Below are 17,055 nucleotides of genomic sequence, written 5' to 3'. Positions count from 1 at the left end.
TCCTGATCATAGTTTTATCTACTTACTATCAGAGCTTGATCCTTTTAGGATATGCACACTAGTAAACTAGAAAATATGGAAGATCTTAACCAAAAAGATACAGGAATAAAGTACAAGTATTATAACAGTTTTATTTTGAAATATAATTTCTTAGAGATGTGACCAAAGGAGGCCTTAAGTTATAACCACCCTCATATCCAAACCCAGGTACTAACAAACTACATGACTCCATAATACAATGAAAACAACGAGTTACATTTAGTGACAACAAGAAAAATGTTGACTTCTTTGCAGAATAACAATGAGAAAAAGTCATTTAGCTATATGCAATTTCAGTATATCTGCCTGAAGCAGATATGTGCCCTAAGTAAATACATGCACATATTTACACACATATTTATATATTCAGCTTAAAATCAATTATTATAAACCACAACATTTGCTTAAAAATTTTCACACCCTCTCTAACATTCCTAGAGAGTGTCTTCAGGAAACTACCATTATAGAAGGAGTATTGGAAATCAGGCTTTGTTAACAAGGTTTAGAATAGCACACTCTTCTGTCCAAGAGTTTAACTGCAAATCTGTTTGTAAGGTAAAATAAGAACATGAGCTAACTATTGGTGGTCTCCACCCTATCCCATGCACATTCAGTTTCCTTTTCTTTTTTTGTTTCTTTGGTTTTTTTTTTTTTTAAGATTTATTTATTTGACAGAGAGAGCCAGAGAGCAAAAACAGGGATAGTGGCAGGCAGAGGGAAAAGCGGGCTCCCAGCTAAGCAGGGAGCCTGATAAGGGGCTTGATCCCAGGCCCCTGAGATCATGACCTGAGCGGAAGGCAGATGCCCAACCAACTGAGCTATCCAGGTCCCCCAGTTTCCTTTTCTTAAACACTTTTCCTGATTAGCAAAAGGTTAAAAAAAAGCTAATCAACTAAAACATTAATTTCAGTAGAAGGAAAATCAGGTATACCAATCATTCAAGAAAATTTTTTCATGTGTGGAAAAACATGAGGTTTACACAGGAGAGAAGAGGTAAGGCAAAGAGATTTTGATGCCAAGATGGGGCCAATGTTGCCTGTTGGGAGCCTTTTGAGGATTTTGAGGAGTTTGGGGTTATCACAATGATCTAGTTACCAAATGGTTGCTAGACAGATGCAACAGTTACACACTGAAGAACTGCCTGTATCCCATGACATTTTGTTTGTTTGCATTTGAAAGGCTTTATTAACACTTACAGAGGCAAACCAAAGCTATTTTATGTATGATATACTGCTTACATTTTGATATTACCAAATTTGAAAATAAACTCTATTTTTATTTAAATAAGCTTTTTATTGAAGAATAGTTTTAGATCTACAGAAAAGTTACTATAATATATACATCCTATATATACATGTATATATATATTTATGTAGCCTCTATATACCTCTTATCCATATTCTATTATTAAAACCTCATATTACTATGATACATTTATAATAACTAGTGGACCAATACTGGTAGACTGTTATTAATTAAATTCCACACTATGTTTAGATTTCACCAGTTCTTTCCTAGTGTGCTTTTTCTGTTCCAGGATCTTATCCAGGACACCATAATACAAATAATCATCATGTCTCCTTAGCCTCCTTTTGTCTGTTTCTCACATTTTCCTTGTTTTTTGATGACCTTAAGAGTTTTGAAGAATACTGGTCAGGTATTTTGTAAAATGTCCTAAATTTGGGTCTAATGTTTATCTCATAGTTAGAATGGGCTTATGGCTTTGGGGGAGGAAGACCACATGGGTAAAGTGATATTCTCAACATATCATATCATACTAAGGGTACATGCTATCATCAGCATGACTTATCACTGATGATGCAAACCCTGATCATCTGGCCAATACAGTGTTTACTAGGCTTCTCCACTATCAAGTTATGTTTCCCCCTCCCACACTCTACTCTTTGGAAACAAGTCCCTAAGTGCAGGCCACATTCAAGGGGTAGGGAATTAAGTGCCACTTTTTTGAGAGGGGATTATCTATATAAATTATTTGGAATTCTCTGTAGGGGAGATTTTTCTTTTTTTCCTCATTTCTTGATTTATTCAGACATTTATTTATATCAGTAGGGATTCATGGATATTTATTTTATGTATTGAGCTATAATCCAATACTACTTTTGTTCCTCAAACTGTTGCAGTTTTAGCCATTGAGAGCTGTTTCAGAATGACTCCTAAGTCTTTTGCATGCTGTCATCATTGTGTTTTTTGAGCACTTCCTTACTTTCTGGTACTACAAGATGCTCCAGGCTCATCTTAAATATTCTGTCCCTATCCCTAGAGGTCTCCCATTTCTCTGAAAAGCTGTGGTTCCTTTCCACATGACTATAAAATACTCTATAGGAATTATAGAGTCTAGCTTGTACCACTTCCCCTAATACTCGTTTTTATTGCAGTGTCTATCATTTCATCTGTTCGTCCATCTTCTTGTACTTCTATGGAACAACTTCTGAACTTACTGCTTCTCTTAAATCCAGATATGCTCATTATAAGCAGGAAAAAATATCAATTAGTTTCTCCTGGCATAGTCATATTGAGTACCTACATATAAAAACCTATTTTATTTTTACAAATTATTTTTCCTTTTTATTATAATATGGTCATTACATTACAATATGTTCATTAAAGTGAATTTTTAAAAATTATATTAGTAGGCAGGCTATATTATCTATGAGTTTTATTTCAGGAGACATTACATAAGGTACATACAGAGAGTACTGGGTCCTAAAGAAATGATACAGGAAAAAAGAATAAGGTAGACTACAATATGCGGACTTTACTTGGACCCTGATTTGAGAAAAAAACTATAAAAATGTTTATGATATTTACAAAACCAGAAATTTGAACCACTAGATATTTACTGATATAAAGAAATAAATTTTGGTGTGATAATCATGTTATTCATTTGAGGGTACACAATGTATATATTTTTAAATCCTTACTTTTCAGAAATACATACCAGCCTTAATTTTTTGTGATCTCATTACTGGTGCATCACTAAGGAGAAAAATGTCATTAGATCTCAAGGTATTATTCTGCTATATTTACTTTCTGTGTGTATTTGTCACAAATATAAGAATAAAGTGACAAAGCAGCCTCATGTAAAAAAAGTCCCACAATTAATAACCATTTCCTTTAAACATTAAATTAGATACATTTTAAAATGAATGCAGATGGAGATTCATGGTGTTAACTATATTTAAAACTCTGTCTCTACCAGACTGCTTATTAAAAGTCTATCTCTATCAGAGTGCTTATTAACACAGGATGTCAATAATTATTTCAAGGAAAGTGATAAAATTCTCAAAACATCCTCAAACAAAATTAATTTTAATTCATATGGATTTTAAAAGATAATGAGCACTTTGGAAAAGTGTTTTATGTAATCAAATGGACAATAATACTAAGGCAACTTTAAAAGAGCTGGTAATTACCACAGTTCAGTTTTTTGTTTTTTGTTTTTTTGCCTATTATTGTGGGTATTGTGATAGCTTTCATAAAGAATGAGAAGCATCAAATATTCCCTCCACAAAGAACAATGTAAGTTGTTTTCCCTTACTTTAAAACTTCCAGTGTAAAGCAAACTCACCTCAATTGCATTAAAGAAAAACAAGGAGAAATAAGAAATACCATTTTTGTGGGTTTTTTTCCTGAAAGAATCCAACTTTTAAGTTCCTAAATACATGCTAGAATATCTATTTTATACATACATGCAAAACCGTGTGTATCATTTTAAAATATAATGTAGAATGAATTTTACCTTTAATTACTACTTTATAAGTACTCAATGGATCAAACATCTCTAGCTGAACTTGAACACTCCATATTTTGCATTGACTTCACAATAGTTTTTGACTGATTATGATTACATTTTCTTTAACACTTAAATCCTTTTGTGATTCACTATGCTATCATATCATATCATAATCTGGTCCATGATAAAGGAGTTTCCAAACAAAACAAAACAATTTGGGGGGAAAATTACCATCTAGTAGGTAGGTAAGAATTTCAAAGCTGTAGGCATGCACTGAATAAAGTCTGCTGTTCAAAGAAACACTACCAAAATGCAGATAGCAATGCTAACCACTGCTAAGTAAAGCTAAACAAAAGAACAGAAGCCGTTATTTGTAATATAATGTAAAGCCATTTATGAACATCTATTATCAGACACCATGTATTTTTATTAACATTCCTTTTAGAGCAAAACATCCAGCACTGGGTTTGTAGTAGCAGTGGTCTCAAGTAGATCTTTTGTTTAGGTCTAGCCTCAGCAGAGGTGAGAATCAAACTCCTGAGGTTCACATCAAAATAGGAAAGTGTCACCAAGACTATAATTATATGTGGCATCTTTGTCATTGGCTTAAGCACTATTCTGAGTAGAAACAGCTCAACACACATAAACCCACCCACTCACCCACCCACACACCACCACCCCCCTCTAGAGACCAAAAGGACCCAAGAACCATAGTCCACCTTACCACATACTACAGAAGGTAGGTCTGGTGTAGTGAACATCCACATCTTTGAAATTATTCCCATGATTCCTCTCATTTCGTATCTACCTCTGGTAGAACGGCAAGGTGGAAATATTATCTGTTTTGTAACCAGTTAGAAATCTATTCAAATTCTGCTTTGTCTATTATTTATTAATTTTTCAAAATATTTATTGAACACCTCCTAAATAAATTTTTGGGTATACAGAATAAATCATTCAATATTTCTAAGCAAAACTGTCTTCATTTGTAAAGCAGTGATAATTCCAATCTTTCAGGGGTAGGATAGGCATAAGATAATGCAGAGAAAGCACCCACCACAGTACATGGTAAGTACTCAATAAATATTATCTATTAGTAGTTGTGCCTTTGAAGCTTGCCAACAGAATGCAATCCATTCCTTAATTTAAAAAAAGCTGGCATTTACCAGGCACTTAGTATGTACCAGGCGTTGTTTTAAGTATACCACAACCCTATGAGGTAGGTAATACCATCACCCCTATTTTACAAAAATGAAAAAAATCTGGCAAGTTACTTAAATTCTCCCTCAAAAATCACAGAGCTAGGAAGTAATAGAGTCTGTATATAACTAAGCCAGACATCTGATTCCAAAGTGCTCTTTACTATAATCTATTTGGTGCCAATTTTTACAGGGTAGAAAATTTAGGAAACGTTTTAGAAGTCAAGTCTGGTATGGAAGTGCTGAATCACTATATGGTACACCTGAAACTAATATTACACTGTACGTTAACTAACTGGAATTAAATTAAAAACTTAAAAAAATAGAAGTCAAGTCTGAAGATAATTATGTACAATCCTGAATTGTGTTCTTCACCTACCAAAGTGTAAATCCAATTCAACAGAGGAGAAAAGAGTTGAGGTCCAACCTAATTCCATCACTGAACAGCTGTACAATCTCTGTTGAGCGGCTTAACGTCTCTGCACCTTACCTGTAAAAGGGTGTCAATAACAGTTCCTTATCTTATTTTAAGGATTACTACCAATAATAGACCTTCTTAACTTTGGCAAATGAAGGGAAGAACCAAGCTATATCACAGAAAGTTTACAAAAATATTCCTGAACACCACCCCCAAAAAAACCATGATTCAAAGTATGCAGAAATTCTAACTAAAAATCAACTCACTTCTAGCTAGCATATTTTCAGTACGGAAATGGCTCCTGGCAAAGTACAGTACTTGAAAACACCATATCCTCTGGAATCAAACAATTTCTTTCCAACCTTGTTTATATTATTAGATCGATCAGCAAACCCTTCCTTCACATACTAAGAGTAAACTTCAATAAAAACCTACTGTAATTATCACAAATCCCAAATAAGATCTGAACTAACATGTTTTTACCATAAATATACTTAAAGAATTATATCTAGAGACAGATTAGAAAGAAAAATTATCTACTCTTCAGCATTTCATAGAAAGCTTCTCTCTGTGTGTGACAATTCGACATCAAACTGAACACCTTGCATCTGATAGCTAGAAGGCAAAGGAACAGTCTTTTAGATAAGAAAAGCTCTGCCACTGATTTAAAGCAACAGTGATGTCAACAGAAACTGCCCCAAGACTCACCATGGCACTACTGAGGAGGGAAATCAGGAAGGAGCAACTAACCCTGCCTTGCACATTGGTTCTTTACCACACTGAACTCAGAATCCACATAGGTTCTGGCAAGTGGGAAGGAAAACCAGCAAATGGACTACATGTCTGTTTTGAGCGCCATTAACAGAAACTGCAACATTTTCTCGTTTATATGTCTTTAACAGCTCAGTGGTTTGTTTTGAAAGCTTACAAATGAATTACATGAAATTAAAATATGAATTTTATGCTCAGCCAGGAAAAAAATCACAAACCCCCAGGACTATTAAACATTTTGAAAATAATGTGGATGGTTGAAAAATAAAAGTATATGAAATAAACTCCCATATATACATGAAACACACCAAAATTATAACAAGAATTCAGCTAATGTCAAACTTAACCATTCAGCATAATTACTTATGGCCATCATTTTAAGATTTTTATTAATAAGTCACATTATAAGTCTAACAACTAGCTAGAAAATAGATTCTTTCATAATATTTGGTGAACAAGTTTAAAAAAGTAAAATCCAGGATCGACACCAGCCTTCCATTGATTTGTTGTAGATATTATTTGAGAAAACATGTTGCAAGCCCATTTTAAAAATAGCAGATGTAGCTGAAACAAAATAAAAAATCCAAACAAACAAACAAAAAAGGATACTGGGCAACACTTTTAAAGCAACTAACAATGTGGTTTCTTCTTATCTATTACCTTATTAGAAAACTTTCCAACCTACCTAATCGGACTAATTTCCAGGAACATTAATGTCAAGTAAATACAAAAGAGATATGTAAGTTGAGGTATCTGGGTGGTTCAGTTGGCTAAATGCCTGACTCTTGATTTTGACTCAGGTCATGATGTCAGAGTTGTGAGATGAGCCCAGGTAGGGCTCTGAGCTCAGTGTGGAGCCTGCTTGAGATCTTCTCTCCCTCTCACTCTGCCCCTCCTTTCTCTCTCTCCCTCTCTTTAAAAAAAGGAGAGAGATAAGTGTATAATACTTGATATCAATTATGCAATTTTTTAAAAACGTTTTTATTATTGAAGTATAATTGACATGTTATATTAGTTTCAGGTGTACAATATGATTCAACAATTGTATACATTATGTAATGCTCACCATTATAATTGTAGTCACTATCCATCACCATAAGATGTTATTACAATATTATTGACTTCATTGCTTATGCTGTACTTTTCATCTCCATGACTTACTTATTTTATAACTATAAGTTTGTACCTATTAATCCCCATCAGCTGTTTTGATCATCCCCCATCCCCCCAACAATCACCAGTTTGTTCTCTGTATTTGAATCTGTGTGCTTTTGTTTGCTCTTTTGTTTTTTAGATTCCACATGTAAGTGAAATCATGATATTTGTCTTTCTCTGTATGACTTATTTCACTTAATGGAATATTCTCTAGGTCTATTCATGTTATCATAAATGGAAAAAGTTCATTCTTTTTTTATAGCTGAGTAATATTACTGTTTATGTCTGTATATATCACATCTCCTTTATACTTCATCTATTGGTGGGCACTTAGATTGCATCCATATCTTGGATATTGTAAATAATGCTGCAATAAACATTGGTGCATACATATCTTTTCAAATCAGTATTTTTGTTTTCTTTGGATAAACACTCAGTAGTGGATATAACTATGTTTTGACCTTGGCAAACTATAATACATTAATATCGTTGTGAATTTTGTTTCATTTAATAAATCTTGGTTTTTAAAACAATTTTATGTTGTGATAGTCAACAGATGAACATAGAAAACTAAAACAGCAGGTACCATGCTTAGTAAAATTTAAGATTTAATAAATTTATGTAAATATGCATAACCCCAAGAGTATGATTAAGTTAATGAAAACTTTTATTAGAATGAATGATTGTAATTTAAATTGAAATCAAACAAATTAAATACATCTTTAAAGTCTAAAAAATTCTATCATATTGAATAGTTGTTTGTAGTTTAAATCAGGCCACAATTGCAACCCATTGTTTTATAGTACTAGCTAGAAAGATTAAGTCTGAAGGTGTTTTATTAAAAGTTAATAGCTCTGCACAAAGCTAAGTTAAAGTCTTAAAAATTTTGCTTATTCTGATTTATACTGTAACTACTGTAAATTTATGGGGAGGGACTTGTTTTATTAGAAAAATCTCCTAATACTTGCTACTTGATTATCCAGTAACATATTAACAAAAAAATCCATATGAGTATTTAAAAATTACACTGCACAATAACTCACTACATAGGTTCTTAATGAGTGCCCTTAAAAATTAGCCCAAATTTGTATTTACTTTAAAAAATTAAAATTCATTTTTCAATATCAGGAGAGATGGAAAATCATGTAAGAAATGCTGATTTAAGATGCATTTTTAAGTATCTTAATTTTATTCCTATTAGTAAAAATATAAATTCAACATTAATTATAATATAGATAATGGTTATTATTAAATTAAAAGGCAATTTTTCCATTTTATCATCAAAATTAACAAGCAAAGGGTATTTTCTTTTCACTACAGAAAAAAGCATTTTAATTCCTCACATGGGTTTTTTTCTTTTATAAGAGGAGAAACTTTAAAAAAAATTTTTTTTAAAGAGAGAGAGAGCACAAGCAGGAGGAGCAGCTGGCAGAGCAGGCAGAGAGAGAAGGAAGCTCCCCCCTGAGCAAAAAGTCCAATGTGGGACTTGATTCCAGGACCCTGGGATCATGACCTGAGCCAAAGGCAGATGCTTAACCAAATGAGCCACCCAGGTATCCCTGTAAGAGGAGAAATTTAAGGCATTTTATCATTTTCACTCTACCACTCATTCCAAAATAGAGTTCTTTTAAAACACTGAAATGAAGAAACAATTAGAAAATTTGTATGAAAAAAATAAATTCTTAAGAGATATGTTTTAATTTTTTAAGTAATGTTTGCCTATTGTGTTGCCTATTAATAATACAACATCAGCAAATAATATTTATAGCTTAAACACAGAAGTGTTGTAGATACACTGAAATTATTCACATTTCTTAATGAAATGAATCTAAACCATGATTTAGGTCACTGAATTGACTAGAGTGATACAACTATGAATTAGAGCAATCCCACTTCTACTTCTACTATTTTCTGGCAAACAATATACAACTTGGCACTAAAGTATCCATTAGAGCATTATAAGGGACTTTACATGCATTTTCATTTAGGAAAGCAAATTTGCTGAAGGACCAGGAATTTGTGATATTTATGTATTCCTTCCTTCAACAAATACTTCTTGAGTGCCTACTTTTCACCAGATACTTTCTTATGCCTTGTTATGTAAATTAGATGAGGTCCCTCTCCTCAACAAATAACCATAGAAATTAATGTAAAAATAAAACTCGCATAAGGAATGAGGATATAAATGGTACCTGGAGAGCATACAACTGAGGATTTGATGTGACCTGGAGAATGGAGAAGGCTTTTCTGAGGCAAAGAGGGGAGGCTTGAGATATAGATGAGTAGGACTTAACTGGGTGAAGAAAAGAGGCAAGGGAAACTGTATTTAGTACAAAGGCTCAGTGGTAGGCAAACGAGATTGAAAGGCCATTAGTTAGTGCTAGGAATAAGGCTTATTTCAAAAGGAGTAGCCAAATCTTCAGTGGTCTTAAAAGCCATACTAAGGGTTTTTATCTTTATTCTAAAAACGATGAGAAGCTGGGCTCCTGGGTGGTTCAGTGGGTTAAAGCCTCTGCCTTCGGCTGGGGTCATGATCTCGGGGTCCTGGGATCGAGTCCCGCATCGGGCTCTCTGCTCAGCAGGGAGCCTGCTTCCTCCTCTCTCTCTGTCTGCCTGCCTCTCTGCCTACTTGTGATCTCTGTCAAATAAATAAATAAATAAAATCTTAAAAAATGTTTAAAAAAAAAAACAATGATAAGCCACTAAATTTTTTAAGTTGATGGGGGTGAGAGAAGAGAGGAGAGGACAGGATGAGAAATATTCCTGAGAAATTTATGCTGACTATAGGTTTATGGTTCCAAAAAAAAAAAACACCCAAAAAACAAACAAAAAAAAACCCCCAAAACCCCAAAACCAAAACCAAACCAAAACAAAAACCAACCAACAAACAAAAAATGCTATAATTATCATGACCTTGACTGAAAAGATAATATTTTGTCCTTTGCAATATGAGAACAGGAGGAAGTAAACTACATTAATTTTACCGTTTCTAAACCCAAAGCAGCACTTCTCAGATTATTCCACTGATGCAACCACAATTGCTGAACGAAATTTACTCATAACCCTGGAAGGTCTGGGAAATGCTGCTTGAAACAGCTTGCTACAAGCCTAGAATTCCTGTTAAGTCTCTGGTATCATCTTTAAAATCATGCCAGTTTTGCTTTCTACACCATGAATTTAATATCCAGGTTTGTTTTAATACAAAAGCAATGTTTTACAATATTTAACAAAAATCAAGTCTTTGTTTTCTTTTGATCATTAAGCTCCCACAACGACAGAAATATTCCATTTTGGGGAACACAAGCCTATGCTATGCATAAAAACTGTGAATTCACTTACTGACTATTATTCAACACAATGATCTTGCAGTGAAGACTACATTTGCTTTCCTTTAGTAAGACATTAAACTATGACAAAATCTTAAAAATAAAAAGCTTAGGCTACATTTTTTAAAAAATTACTTATTCTCCCTTCCCTCTTTTAAAGTACAAATGATCCACCCTCTAGTACTCTTTATAGAAACTAATCCTTCATCTTTCACAGTAAACCTTATGTGTTGAGGTGCTGTTGGGAAGTCACATGGAAAGCTAAAAGTCATTAAGAACAAATTTAAGTCCCACTCTGCTATACATGAAAATGATAATTTATCACTGTTTTAAGAATAACAGCAATAACTTAAAAGCTTATCTTCATTTTTCATATAAGAATTTGGATGAGTAAAATTCTAAATATCCAACAACATAATGTTAATGATGTAATTAATCTTCAAAATAACTCACTTTAACATTATTTCAAAATTATTCCTGAGAAACAGATTTGAAACAGCTGTACTAATTCAATACACATTCTTTGTGGGTTTATATTTGGCAGCCAAAGTTTTATAATGTGGTATTTATTTAAACTCGGGACATGATGAGAGTTTTATTGTCTTTGTGAAATGCAGATTTGTTCTTGTACTTTTGTGCCACCTACTCATGGCTCCTCCTTCACTTTCCCTCCACTGCCCACCTCTCTCCTTCAACCAGACAAACCTAGACACAACTGTTCTGGTTAATCACTCCATCTCAACTCCAAAGTCTCTTGCTGTGCCTTTATTTAGACTACATCCATCTTAGAATATGCCTTAGTTAAATAGTACAAAAAGCTGCTAAAATCCCACCCTCCCCATGGATTCCTTCCTGACTGATTAAAAACATCATCTTGTTTTTTCACTGGTGCTTGTATACATAAAGCAAACATTTTTTAAATTTAGCAAATGTTCTAGTTGGCACCTGTCTCTGTTTTGGCTTAAGTTTCTCAATGTCACTGCCATCCCTTACAGAGACTAATTTCCCCAAAGCAGAGAATAATTTATTTAAAACAATCCATTAAAACCCCTTCCATGTAGAAATACAGAGTAAATAATCTCTAAATACCAGAACATATCTACATAAATAGACTCTTTTTTCCTAATCTGCACAAATCATGAGTGTTACCTTAAGGAGTAAAGGTTAATGACAGTATAAATAAAATGATGTTTCCTGTGAACTAAACTCTATATACAGAAAACGTAAATTTCTTCTTTGTGTGAAATGACAAGTATTGAGTTTCCAAAAATGTCAAATGGAGAGTAGGTGATTGTTGGTGACTATCTAGTCATACTGCAATTGAGGAAAAAACCAATTTTTCAAAAGCAATAGGACTAGTTTACAATGCAGGCTTCTCAAGTTTCTGCCAGAAAATTTTCCCTCTGTCTCTATCTCAAGACAGTTTAACTCAAAAATTTGACATTTTCCTTCATCTTGATAAAATATATTTCAACCTCAAACTCTAGGTCCTATGAGGGGTAAAACTATTAGAGATCACCATGCCTGTCAAAATTTCTGTATCTTATCAGATACATTCTTAATTGTAGCATTTAACTTTTATAATAAATAGACCTTATTTCATCACTACATTTCCCTCTTTTGTAGGGTTTTATGCAAAGTGAAGGTTTTATCTTTGTTTTTAATATCTAAAATAATGTATTTCATTTTCTGTCCTCAAGATGGCTGAGTCATCAGGATAGAAAGTAGAAGTCAGTGATGGTTTTCAAAGAAAAAGGTTTATAATAAACAGAAAAGAACAGAGTAGTTAATTGTGGGATGGTTTGAAAAAAAATTATCTTAAAAATTTAGATTTTAGGACTCATACTGTAAGAGTAGAAAGAGCTAAGTCACAGAGACCATAAGAGAAGACCAGCAAAGCAGGGCCTGTTGGTTGACTCTGAAAACAATAATTCATTTTATTTGATCAGGGAAGGGATTAAAGATCACTGGAAAAAATGTCATGAAGGGAGTTAGCTGCAGAAAATAACTTTATCTTAGTCATATGGATATTTTGGAGGAGTTTCAAAGTTGGAAAAAGTGTGAGAAGAAAACTAGAATTATTGGGTGTGACAAAGACAAGGAAAATTAATATTGAAATTAATAATAGGGGCCTGAAGTGTTCAGATGTTTTTGCTATATTTCAGTGGGCAAAAAAGTAAACTCAAACAACTATAGATTACAGAGTATTTCTATAGGCCCTGCAAGTGAATAGGTAAGAGCTGAGATATGATATATTTTAGAGTAATAAACTGAGCAAAAATCAGAAACCGTTATTGGCCTACTTTTCTACCTACAGCTTTCTCTACTAAAGGCTTCCCTTTTACTCTAAAAAGGTTTACATTTTATAATTTTGTCAAAACTACAAGAGGATTGAATCCAATTTCCTACTGAAAAAAGGTTTCAAATGCTAAATGACGCATATTTGATTTTCTCAAAAAATATTTTTATAAAATTAATTTTGAAGTTCTATATTTCCAAATAGTCTGAAGTACTATGAAGATATCTGGAAGGTAACTGCTTATTTTACTGACTCATGAGGAGTCCATATATTTACTGGAACTAACACTGACACTGTGTCACATCAATTTATGATCGTTAGAAGAAAATTCAGTGAGTATCGGATTTTACAAATAGTAGAGTTGGTGGTGAGAGAAAAAAATGCAAGTGTTTCCTTATATCTTTACTAATAATTAATATATAAGTTTAATATTTGCCTCCCTCAAATACATTTTAATAAAAAAGATCAAAATGAATTGCAATGTATAAATGGTCCTTCAGAAACAATTTTGAATATATGTTACCAAAGCTTAATAATCTCATCAGCTTTTTTTCCCCTTCATCTCCTCTGATGAGTTTCTATACCACTTATATAAATTTTCTGGAAACATAAATATATGGCAGTGTAATTTTTATATGCTTAATGTCTCCTTTTCTGTTTAGTGAAGAGAAAAACCTTAGAAAGAGCATAAAGCATATACCTTGCTAAATAGGGTTATAACTATTTATGATTGTGACTAGCTGAAAGCATATGTTATATACTTTAAATGTTAAGGATGATAAAACTGTCACAATAGGAGTATGGTTTAAAGAACTCCCACAATGTTGCAGTTGTTCAAAAGTCTTGTTCATTCTTTGTTACTGCCTTTATAATACTATACATTATACAACACCAAAGGAAGTTTGGCCATTCTAAAGCTACAGCCTAAATTAGTTGACTTTTAAACATTACTGCATCTGAGGAAAAGGTGAAAAGCTTTTTTTTTTTTTTTAAATGTGTTTACTTGTAAAGTTTATTTGGGGAAAAGAGTAGGGAGGAAAAATTAGGGTAACAGTATAATTACAAGTTGAGGAAATGTTCATTTCGTCCAACTCTTCTTTAAAATCTTGTTTTCTGTTATTATCTTAAATCAAATTTATATGAAGATTATAGACATTTCAGCAGTAAGCAGTTTGGGACTTGAAATATAGGTAATGACATCAGTTTTTCTCTTCTAGTCTAATGTGTACAGAAATATGCAAATTCTAGCTTGGCTAGTGGCTTCATCTTTCTCAATAGCTCTAGAATGAATCACCAACAGGTATGAAAATAAATTAATCAACTTACATATAACAATCATTTAAAATCACAGCTAACAATGTTAGTCCAACTTCAAAGATGGTGCATTTTAGGCTGGAGATATTTTTAAAGGGCTGGAGAGATTTTTAAAAGGACTACTGTACTGGAAATAAAATAATGTGTGTCAGAATATGTATGTCATATGTTCTACTTGCTTCAGTCGATCTAAACTGTAGAGAAAGAAGAAACTGCAAGATTATACTGGGAGGGTGGAGGTGAAGAAGATGGAGCACGCATCCCTCACTACAAGCATCATGGGAATTTGTGAAGGTAATCAGACTTGCATGGAGCCAAGATACCTTTCTATTGAGTATTTCAGTAACAGACTCAAACCAAAGTAACCTTGTAGGCAAATTCAAAGAAAGGGTTTTAATTAGGCATTCTTGCTTCTTGCGTACAGCCTGGCTCTTTCTTCCATGACTGAGAAATAGAGAAGACAGATGTTTGTTTCCGACATTCCAAAGGGCTTGGGGGTTGGTGGGAATCTAGAAGAGCGTAATTTCGATAGCAAATATGAAAAGAAGAAACAGAAAAGATGAGCCACTGCAGGACTTTGTCTTAGTCATGGCACCCATGGCACCTTAGCACAACGCACCACACACGGAGGCAGTTGATAATTAATTCTACTTAATTCAATACACTCTCACGTGTACTGTGCTTTGCAGTTACGAAGCACTTTTCACATATTAGAAAAGAAAAAACTAATTAAATGAGAAATAATGGGGCAAGTAAGGGAATAAAAGGAAAGCAAATGTATAAAGAAAAATCCATAAGAATAAGCAAGAGGCCGAAAATGTTCGGAAAAGGAGGAATCAAGATTGAGTTTCTCTCTGTCCCTTTTAATCACTTGCAATCACCCCACCTTTCGTCCTAAAGCACCTGGAGCTTAGAAAGTCTGTCAGCTAAGCAAGCCCCCAGAAGGGGCTCCCTTGTCTTCGCAACACGCATTTTCACAAATGATAAGCCTTTGGCTCCTGACTAATCTACCTACAGCTTGTGCTTAGGAATAACCACAAGCAAAGCTCTAACATCTCCCAAGTGTGGCCAGAAATCCTTTATTTCATCCCATCCATCCCTGTCAGCATTCCCCAAATTTTAGGAATCTTAGTGATGGGGGGAGGCAGTGGTCATGGGGTCAGGGGAATCCTTTACAAGCCCCTTAACTCAGACAACAGAGGGAGATAGTGAGGCAGGAAATCCCAGGGACTAAAGAAAAAGCCCACATTTGCGACTAGGAGAGCGAGTGTCTACAACTGTGGTTATTAGAAATTGCCAGTTGAAAAAAGGGGCGAGTCTTCAAGATGGAAGAAATGAGGGGGCACTTGAATGCGCATCACCTTACACCTGGCGTCAAGCCCCCAATAAAAAGCCATGAGGTCCAAAGCCTCAACCCGTGAGAAGAAAAAGAGGCAAAGGACGTGGGGAGTCGAGGGGCAGGGGTTTGCGCAGGAAGGAGCCCGAAGATCCCAGCGCGGATGCTGCCCCGGGGGAAGCATGTTTTCCTCTCTCCCAAAGTAGCGCATCCCCGAGCATCTTCAGCCTAGGCTGGGGGAGTTCCCCCGATCCAAACCTGGGCAGCCGCGTCCTGACCCCATTATATGGGCTTAAAAGTTGTGAGGAGAGTTGGCGCTGGAAAAGGCACCTGGCAGGGGCGGCCACCGAGGGGGCGTTAGGTTTCCCAGGAACAAAGGGGCCCGGGAAGGAATGAGCAAAGGAGCAGGTCCCTGGGGGCTCCTCCCTGAGGGGAGAGACAAGGGTCGCCACGTCCTCCCGGCCTAGGAGTGCCGTGAGGAGCGGGGAGGAGGCGAGATGTACTGGGATTCCGCGGCCCGCCTTCTAACCCTATCCGATAGCGCCGGCACCCCCCGCTCTCTCCGCGCCCCTCTCTAGCTGGGGAGCCACCACTGAAGACAATAGGAGATCGGGATCCCGAGCCCCCGCCTGCCCCGGTGGACCCCCGCCTCTCCCCAGCGCACCACGATCAGCCAGTGGAAGCCCCGATAGCGGGCTCAGCCGCGGTAGGCGCCCCTTCCCTCTCGCGCGCCGGTACCCCGGCGCCCCAGGACCGCCTCGTCCTCCGCACAGCGGGCATTACCTTTCATCCAGTCCACTACTTGACTCGGAGACCATTTGCTCACGGGTTCCATGATCAGAGCCATGGGCACGGGGTCGCTACCGCGCCGGGCGCGGAGATCAGACACAAAACGAACTCGGTAGCCCGAGCCGCCCTCAGGTGGGGTCCCTCGCTGGCCGCTGCCTCGCTGGGCGGGTGGCGAGAAGAGGGCTTTTGTGTGTCGGGTATCGCGGCTGCAATGTGTCTTAGCAAACGGCGGACAGCAGCGGCGGGAGCGGCGACGGGGAGAGAAACGCTCTGGGTTCGCGGCTCTGTGCGGACTCTCTGCTCGCTCCCCGCAGAGACGGCTGCGGCTGTTGCTCCGCCACTCCGCTCCGGTCTCCGTCCCTCCAGGGCTTCAGTTCACGGCTTGCACTGCCGAGGGTCGAGGCTCTGAGAAAAGGAGCAGCCGCCGCACGTCCGCAACCAACTTGCCCGCTCGCCTCGCGCGCGGGAGTGAAGCCCGGGGCACCACAAGCTGCCCGGCGGAAATGACGAGGGGCCTCCTGCCACCCAAAATATCTCTCCGCAGCCCTCGGGTGCGGGGCGCGCGCGCCACAAGCCCCCCGCCCGCTCGCTGCCGCGCGGTCCCGCCCCCGGGGCCGACGGCAGGCGCGCGAGGCGCGTGCGCGCCCCAGCACGA

General features: G+C 36.5%; 1 protein-coding gene across 1 annotated transcript in view; it reads right to left on the bottom strand.

Annotated features, from left to right (window-relative positions):
- The window catches only part of CNKSR2 (connector enhancer of kinase suppressor of Ras 2), a gene marked incomplete at both ends in the record, with an annotated part of 237,468 nt that extends 221,010 nt beyond the window's left edge, over positions 1 to 16,458 (bottom strand). The window contains one exon of the mRNA XM_080794916.1: positions 16,395 to 16,458. Coding sequence (XP_080651042.1) covers positions 16,395 to 16,458 — 64 coding nt within the window. The remainder of the gene's footprint in view (positions 1 to 16,394) is intronic.
- Positions 16,459 to 17,055: the final 597 nt, after the last annotated feature.

Source organism: Martes martes, assembly GCF_963455335.1.
Source record: "Martes martes genome assembly, chromosome: X".
In the NCBI taxonomy this organism is placed as follows: Eukaryota; Metazoa; Chordata; class Mammalia; order Carnivora; family Mustelidae; genus Martes; species Martes martes.
Note: the sequence above shows the minus strand (reverse complement) of the source record. Positions and strands in the feature narration are given on the sequence as shown.